The sequence below is a fragment of the Sinocyclocheilus rhinocerous genome, unplaced genomic scaffold (assembly GCF_001515625.1).
Source record: "Sinocyclocheilus rhinocerous isolate Xijiao unplaced genomic scaffold, SAMN03320098_v1.1 scaffold7111, whole genome shotgun sequence".
NCBI classification, from domain to species: Eukaryota; Metazoa; Chordata; class Actinopteri; order Cypriniformes; family Cyprinidae; genus Sinocyclocheilus; species Sinocyclocheilus rhinocerous.
Genome location: NW_015639048.1, coordinates 40498 through 49854, shown reverse-complemented (window position 1 = coordinate 49854; position 9357 = coordinate 40498). Strand labels below are relative to the sequence as shown.

At 36.5% G+C, this 9357-nt stretch overlaps 1 protein-coding gene across 1 annotated transcript in view; it reads right to left on the bottom strand.

The window, feature by feature from the left end:
* Positions 1 to 5786: 5786 nt before the first annotated feature.
* Positions 5787 to 9357, bottom strand: part of LOC107750985 (amyloid beta A4 precursor protein-binding family B member 1-like) — a 33704-nt gene continuing 30133 nt past the window's right edge. Inside the window, exons 10-13 of the mRNA XM_016566552.1 lie at positions 7944 to 8016; positions 7676 to 7756; positions 6126 to 6241; positions 5787 to 6014 (exon numbers count right to left, since the gene is read on the bottom strand). Of these exons, the coding sequence (XP_016422038.1) occupies positions 5787 to 6014; positions 6126 to 6241; positions 7676 to 7756; positions 7944 to 8016 (498 nt within the window). The remainder of the gene's footprint in view (positions 6015 to 6125; positions 6242 to 7675; positions 7757 to 7943; positions 8017 to 9357) is intronic.

Here is a 9357-nt window from a genome sequence, read left to right as displayed (position 1 = left end):
TTATAAATAAAATATAGCCTATAATATACACTACCATTAAAAAAAGGTCAGTAAGATTTGTTAATGGATTAATTAAAAAAAGGTTGCATTTGTATGTTTAATAAAATACAGTAAAAACAGTAAATCTACCATTTGAAAAAAAAAATGCTTTCAATTTGAATATATTGTTCAATATAAGTTTTCCTCTCATGCTAAGCTTCACTACTTCAGCTTTCAGTGCCACATGATCTTTCAGAAATCATGCTGATTGTTCCTTAAGGTACATTTCTCATTATTATTATAGCTGGCACACACTGACAAAAAAAGCAAGTTTTGAAATGTAATTGACTATAACAAATATATACAGTAAAGCAGGACAGCACTAAAACAGTAACTATTTTGAAAATGAGGAGCATATGTATCCCATCTTTCTACATCCCCAGTTCTAGAAAAGTTGGGACATTTTCTGAAATGCCATAAAATCAAGAATATGTCGTTTGTTCTCTTTAACCTTTATTTAATTGACTGAAGTACAAAGAAAAAAAAATCCAATGTTTTCACTGGCCAACTTAATTTTAAACACATTTGGGCCATCATCCAGCTTTGCTTGCAAAGACTGAGAAGCTCCTTTTATACCCAAACATGATACCCTCACCTATTACCAGTTCACCTGCTTGCTGTGAACTGTTTCAAAACAGTTTATTTGGTTATTCTAAAACCTTTTCACTTTTATTTTGCCTCTGTCCCAACTTTTTTGGAGTGTGTTGCAGACTTCAAAATAAAAATGTTTATATTTACAAATATTTACAAGTTGGTCAGTGAAAACTTTGGAAATCTTTTCTTTGTACTTTTGTCAATTGAGTAAAAGTTAAATTGAATTAACAAATCACAGATTTTATCATTTGACAAAACATTTATTTGTAAGCAAACTTTGAAATATTTTCACAAAATTTATGAAATATAGTAAAGTAGGGTTACCATTTCTTCCATTTGCATGCGTAAATGGGGTATTTACCCACCAAAATAACCATGTCCACTATGTCAGAAAAATTCAATATATTCTCAAAAAACTGTATTTTCTCAGAGGGCCAGCTTGTTCTGTTTATTGTGAAGATGATTTTGGACAATTGTATGTGACCCTATATATGTAAAACCAATAAAAAATGTATCCCCCCCTAAAAAAAAAACAAAACAAAAAAATGTGTTTTTTTAAACTAAGGGATAAATGTTATTATTTTTCACTGAAAGCTAATTGAAAACATCCAAACATATCACAGCAGTAAAAAGGGTGATCAAGGGTTCCAGGAATGGAAGAACAAACTAAGATCTCTTCTGTAAAAATGTCACTGAGGATATGCTCTAAACAGGAATTTTTATTTAGTCTTTTTACATTTGGGGCAACAAGGTGTATATCAGCATCTCAACAACACTGAAGCTGTAGCAATGAAAATCACCAACATGCTTAAAAACTCTGTAAATTAATGTTATTACACTAATTTTAAAATAATTTACTGTAAAAAAAAAAAGTACTTCACTGTCTTTTTGAACAATTCAATTCATCCTTCAATTAAAGTAATTTCTTAAAAATCGTAATGATCCCATACATCTGAATTACTGTGAATACAATAACAGTCGTCATTATAAACACAAAATAATAATAATCAACTTTAATATTCAGTGAGGACTAGGTTTTATTTGATTTGGGGAGGGGGGCGGTGAGGGACCTGGATAATGGGTGGGGGGGCACTGGCCCAAAAAATGTTGAGAACCACTGGTTTAGAGCATAACCATACCGAACCGTGACGTCAAGACCGAGGTACATACCGAGCTGTCATGTTTGTGTACTATGTACAGTGCCCTCCATAAGTACTGGGGCAATAAAGACAAAATTGCTCTGTTTGCTGTGGAGTCAAGAAATCTGTAAATATGATTAAAAGATGAATACGAGACAAAACTACAGAATGTCACATTTTATTATTGGGCGATTCAACAGATGTTTTACCAGCTAAGATCAGCACTTTTAGAGTTCATCCCACATCTGGTGTGAGCATAAATATTGGAACAGTTGCCTCGCAGGTCTTTCCAAGCGATCAGCTGTATTAATTCTTCAGATATTAAAAGCAGGGAATGTGTGGTATCAGTTATATCCATTGCTTCTGCATTCTGAGTCTTGCATTCGATGACGACACACACAAACCAGGATGAAGACGAGGGAGCTGACATAAGACAAAAGCAAGCTATTTGGCTGCTAAAAGAAAAGAGGAAGTCAATTAAAAACAAAGGGCATGGAGCAATAAAGAGCTTGGAGACCACCGGAGACATCAGCAACCAACAACGACCTGATCGGCTGAGAAAAACAACAGCAGTTGATGACAAATCATAAAAGCTGTGAAAATGAACCCTAAAATACATGACTGGAAAATCAGCAACAAGCTCCAGAAAGCTGGGTGATGCTCTGACGATCTACTGTCCGCAGGAGACACTGACACAGAATTACACAGGCTACAGCAAGATGCAAACCTCTGAGCAGCACCAAAAACAGAAAGGCAAGATTAGAGTTTGCAAAAAAGCACAAAGCTGAGCCAGTGGAGTTTTGTGGACAGATGAGACAAATATGAACCTTTATCTAAGTGATGGCAAAGCAAAAGTGTGGAGGAAAAAGGAACTGTAAATGATCCTGAGCATACAGCCTCATCTGTAAAGCATGGAGGAGGTGGAGTCATGGCGTGGGCATGCACGGCTGTCTCTGGAACAGGTCCTCTCAACTTTGATGATTTAATGTTTGATGACAGCAGCAGCATGAATTTGGAAGGCTACAAAACCATCTTGGCTACCAACATTCAAGAAAATGCCACCAGATTCATCCGAAAGCGCTTCACATTGCATCAGGACAATGACCCAAAACACACTGCCAGTTCAGTAAAGGACTTTATCAGGGCAAAGAAACGGAAAGTCTTAGATTGCCCAAATCAATCTCCAGATTGAAATCTAATTGAACATGAATTTCACCGGCTGAAGAGGAGACTAAAGGCAGAAACTCCCCAAAACAAGCAACAGCTGGAATTGGCTGCATTAAAGACTGGGGAAAGCATTTCAAAGGATGAGACCACGAGTCTGGTGATGTCTAGACACTGCTCTGATTGCATGCGAGGGATCTGCAACTAAATAACTTTATATCTTTACATCTGCCTTACGTTCATCTGTCCCAATACTTATGCTCACATCAGAGAGTGGGATGAACTCTAAAAGTGCTGTGCTTTTTATTTGGTAAAGCATGTATGTGTTGAAACCCAATAATAAAATGTGACATTCTGTAGTTTTGTCTCAGATTCATCTTTTAATCATAATTGCAGATATCTTGACTAATGACTATACAGCAGACAAAGCAATTTTGTCATTACTGTCCCAATAATTATGGAGGGCAGTGTATATGTATATAAATTAGACCAACACAAAATACTATGACAGTTTGTTGAAGATACTTTTTCCAAGTCATGAAAAAAAAAAGCATTTTCAACTTTTTATTCCATCCAGTCACATTATATGCATCTATAGAACATCCAATTTACATCTTAAGAAATCTCTTCTCAACTCTCCTTAAAATGAGATGACAAAAACATCCTACATCAGTGATAACGTTTATAGGAGTGAACCTTACATTTTCAGAATATCATAGCTAAACTTTTGCCTTATTTTGAAAAGCAAATGTACTTTTATCTACCATTTTAATCTGTGAATATTTCTGTTTTTATAGCTGTGCTTTTTGGCACACAAACATAAAGTACCCTCATGGTATTTCATTGAAAAAAGGACATTTTCTTTGCTACCATTTCTCGATGTAATGCAGAACATTTACATGTACATGAATGCTTATTCTTCTATAAAGATTTTGTGAATGATGGAATACATCATTGAAACTCAAAACATTATAGCAACAAATTTCAGCTTGAACTAGGGTTGTCAGATTACACTCTGTAATCTTAATTAAACTTGAACTGTAAAACTGAACTGTAACTTCTGCACCCAAAAAACATCAAACAAGTCTCCCCAAAAACCCCGGTCAGTCCCCAAACACTAGCAAAACATGCTCCACTGCTTGAGCCAGACCAACAGAAATGTTTTACATTTGGGAGAGGGACTGTTTACTGCAAGTTCAATTAATTCTTCACTGCACATGTGGAAGAGATTGGGGAGTTCGTGGCTAGTGTTGCACACTTTCTTATATTTATTATTGGTGTTCTTTGCCTTTAGTATATATTACAGTAGAGAGCAAAGAGGAAGCAAATAACCAACAGTGTCTGGCATTACTTTAACCTTTAAAAAAAAGTGCATACACAATTGGGATTTGAGAGCTGTAGCAGAGGGGCCAGCAATTAATGACTTAAAAATCACAGTGTTCATGCTCTTCAGGAAGTATTGTAAAACATTTCCCCAGTATTACACTCTTTGCACTGGCTGCCGATTTGTTATAGAATTGATTTCAAAATTAAACTTTTTGTTTTTAATGCTCTGTCATTAAGGTCATCTCAACAAAGATTGCTGATGCTTCTGAGATTTAGGGCCTCGTTTATAAAGTGTGCGTCGCTCAGAAAAAAAAATCACGCCAGCGTTCATATTTGTAAAAACGGTCTTTGACGTGGAAAAGTGTTTAGCGTCACGCTAAACTTTTGCCTTATTTTGAAAAGCAAATGTACTAACTCTGGCTATTTTAATCTGTGAATATTTCTGTTTTTATAGCTGTGCTTTTTGGCACACAAACATAAAGTACCCTCATGGTATTTCATTGAAAAAAGGACATTTTCTTTGCTACCATTTCTTGATGTAATGCAGAATATGTACATGAACGCTTATTCTTCAATAAAGATTTTCTAGAGTGTTACCAACAGCACAGCATTTTAAGCATCACATTACATTATCTAGACCTACACACGAAGCATTAGAATAAACAGGGGCAAGATGAAGCATTCAGATACACGAGACAGAAAAAAAGAAAAGAAAAAAACAAGCGCATTCAAAAATTCCCTTTAACGACAGGTGTAATTAGACATGAAAATGGGTCAGAAAAATTTATGAAAAATTGAGCTGTCTTGCCCTATTAGTGTATTAAATTCAGTATGTACATTAACGGGAATAATCAAAGAACATGATATTTATGAATTCAACATTCTTAAAAGTTTAAGACATGGCAATATGTTACAATGTTGTATTTGAAAGAAAAGAAATCTATATACAGCAAGACATCCATCGTTGCAAAGCATTTAAGATACATTTCCAAAGAATTTCCCCCCCAATGTGTAAATATGTGCAGATGATCAGTTGACTTCAATACACAATTTAAAAGAGGGACCAAAAAAACAAAAACAACATTTTTAGTGACAAAGCAGTATGTACAAACTTCAAGATAATTTACGATTCATAGATTTCACATCTGAGAGGCGTACGTGTGTTTTCTGTGCATATGTTCATTCTATGAATCACACATACGCATATTTGAGAGACGATAGCAAGATCAAATTTAGGATGGTTTCTGTGCAACATTTTATAAATGAGGCCCCTAGACTCAAGTCGAGGGGTGACCGAGCTTTTATTTTGTTTATCCTTGAGATTAATCTCCACAGAGTCTGAATTTAAATTTAAGTTCAAAACTTACCTTTTCTCTCAGGCTTACAACTGCTTTTGATTTTTAAAGTTGAATTTTCTGATGGGTGTTCTTGATGTAAACTTTATGATTGCTTTGTGGTTTTTTTAGATTTTTATTTGTCTTTTTTGTTCAGCACAATGGTCAACTACTGTTGTTTTTATTTGTGCTATATGACTGATTTGATTTGATCATGTAGATCAAACACGTCCTTACTCACCATACACGCGGCCTGTACGGCCTCACTTAGACTTGCAGCGTTTGGATCACACCAGAACATGTGACAGATGAAGTCTCCAGGTCCCTCTGCCATTATGAATGCAAACGTGTGCACATCCTTCCCAACTCCCATAAATGCCAGGAAACGCACACGACATTCAGAAAGAACTTCCTCCGTCTGTGACAATGAGACAAGAAATATCAGTGTGGTTATCTAATCAGATTTTTATGATACAGCATTACATATACTACTCAAATACTGCAGAAGGTCAACAAACAGAAACCTGACCTCAGAAGTCAGAATAGTGAGTGTAGCGGACGCCACGTTCACAATCACAGGTGTCCAATCCTCCTTGTCTTTGCTGTTAAGAGCAGTCTCCAATGCTACATTAATCACATCCATGCCTTCAAGAGACAGATACCGACACAACTCAACTTCAATTTCAGGCAGCTAACTTTGATTTAAACATGAAATGCATACATGCTATTTTAAGTGCTTACAGTGTATGACATAGCTACACAAAAATGGGGAAAATGCAGGTAAAACTTGTACTTTGTGTATAATAGTATAATGCAGTGCAGTATAATAGCAGTTAATGAGGACTCCCTACCAGCTGGCTTTGTCACTGGCACACGACCCAAGTACCGCACCTGGAAGCGCTGGACCAGCTCGTTCTTGGGAGCTGGGAACTCTGAAGGAAGAAAGATCTGATTCAGTCATAATGGTATAATTTCATTATTATCCATTACAGTACTCACTTGAGAAGGTTGCAGATGATCAGTTGACTGCAATACACAATTTAAAAGAGGGACCAAAAAAACAAAAACAACATTTTTAGTGACAAAGCAGTATGTACAAACTGCACAGGAACAAACGCAGAGCACCTCTAGAGAACCAGCGTATGCAACATGCTTTGTTAAACACTGCTGATGTTAAGTTTGTGTTTTTGATCATAATCAAAAATAATTTGTTTCATCAAGATAAAGCCATCCAACATATCAAACGCACAAAAATTTAAAAGAAATAAAAATAATCTGAGCTCATTTAAAGTGGGGCTTTCTTAATGAGCAAATACACTTTGGAAGACTAGGATATGTTAATTCTATTTTACAAATGAATAAAATAGTCTAATTAAGTTCACAAACTAACAGAGTGGGTAAATGTACAGTAATGTATAATATAAGTTAAGTTCATTTTTAACAAACATCAACTATAATGGAAGAAATTAAAAAGGCTTTGTGACTTGCGGTGTAAGCAAGGCAAGTCGAATATATGTGGAACTGCACCTTTTTTCATAAAGTCAAAGACAGACTTTTGGAATGCATGCAGGTTTGGATCATGAGAGTGAGTGAATGATGACAACTTACGTTTTAGGGTAAACAGCACACAGATGTTACTAACTCTGGGTTTGCTACTGATTTCAGTCACGGTTCGGCATCTATGCGGAGTTTGGGGAAGAGTGATCAATTCTTCAGAAGAAAAGAAAAGCAGTCGAAGCTAGCACAGTATGTGTCACAATGCAAAGCCAGAGGAAGAACAACAAATAAAAAAGCACATTGCATAGTATATAAGCTCATTTTAGTGTTTTTTGATAGCATGCGTAATGTTTAGTGTCATTGGAGAGTGTAGTCCACATTACATCGATTACACTGAAAATCCAATCTAGGTAAATCACATTCAAACCCAGTAGTGCTAAATCACCTCTACAGTACATCTGCGAATGTAAACACACACAGAAAAAGCAAATGAAGATGTAATGTGATGCAGGTAAAACTTGTACTTTGTGATAGATAGTATAATGCAGTGCAGTATAATAGCAGTTAATGAGGACTCCCTACCAGCTGGCTTTGTCACTGGCACACGACCCAAGTACCGCACCTGGAAGCGCTGGACCAGCTCGTTCTTGGGAGCTGGGAACTCTGAAGGAAGAAAGATCTGATTCAGTCATAATGGTATAATTTCATTATTATCCATTACAGTACTCACTTGAGAAGGTGAGAGAGAAATATCTGATGCACACGTGTAGTCAAACCCAACACTGTCAACAGTTACATACTGTACTGCAGACCGTCCACAAACAAAAGCTAAATTCATGTCATTAGTTACCCTGGAAGGGGATGTCCCTAAGTCTTGAGGGGTCAGTGTTCAGTCTGCTGGACGACTTCCTCTGGGCCATTATCTAGGGATATACACAAGACAAAACAATATAAAACAAAACACATGGACATAATTGCATCGGCAGTTGCGTTCTCTATCTGGCTACTTGGTTGATCCAAACTGATCTAAAAGAGTAAGACACACAGGTGTTAACTTGATACTTAAATACTGATACTTGTGTATACAGAGAGTAAAAATAAATGACTAGAAAAACACCTAGTATCGGTTTCAATAATTTAGCATAAAAAATGAGGGGATGCACCAATAATAAATTTCGTTGGCCAGATGCTGGACTTGGCACTGGTGTCTGGAGCGATCACTGTCGTCAAACTGCCCTGGAGGTACAGTATGTGCACCAACCTTTTGCATAAGGAGCATGGCAAGTGTGAGAATTAGAGGTTGCTCTGTACCTGAAGACAAGCTAGTGATTTTGCATTTACTATTGCAGTAACTTCAGCCAGAAATTCTGCCATTTTCTGCTCCTCCCTCCTGAGACCATCGCCAACACAAGTGTCTCTCTACAAACACAAGGAAACTGAAACATCTGATGGATGTCTGTCATCATTGCATTTGGCTCAGGTCTGAAGCACATGAGAACCACAAGCTATTATTGAGGTCTGAACCGCAAAGGAGAACATTATTCAATGACAATCCACTGAACCACTGATTTAACCAGGTTTTGGAAGGTGCTATACTCCAAAACGTAGTAAGTACAGACATTCTTTGAAGTAGCAGCTCCTGTTGACAAAGATTTTTTCCATGACCCATCCTAAACTGTTGGGTGTAAGGTGCATTGTGATAACCACTGCAATTACCCTATACCCAGATAGACATGTGGCGGCATTCGGTAACGCGATATATCACGATAATGAATATGCACGATATTGTTATCGTGGGCACTTCAAAATAGCGTGAATAAATATTTATTACAAATTATTCAGATTTTTTAAATGCATTTTAAGAACATTTTTCCATGTAAACAAGCACGGATGAGAAGCGCATGGCGGAACATGTGAAGGAGACGCGCTGAATGAGAGCACATTCACTCTCTGACAGCAGATGGCGCTGAACAGCAGAAATGCAGCCGTTACCCTGGAAACCCCATAAAAGCAGCTGCACTACTTTCTAAAATGTATTTAAATGGTTTAAATAGCCATTCAGATTTTTGTATTTGCAGTGGTGTTCATCACAGTGGCAAGTACTTAAATATTTAGACTTAATAGGCTATTTATTTTCAGACTTCTTTTACGTTTTAATCTGGACTACAACATTCTCTAGTCTAGATATTGTTTGAAATTTTTTTGAATCTTTGTTGTTCGGTCACACTTTACATTAGGGCTTCATTAGTTAACATTAGTTAATT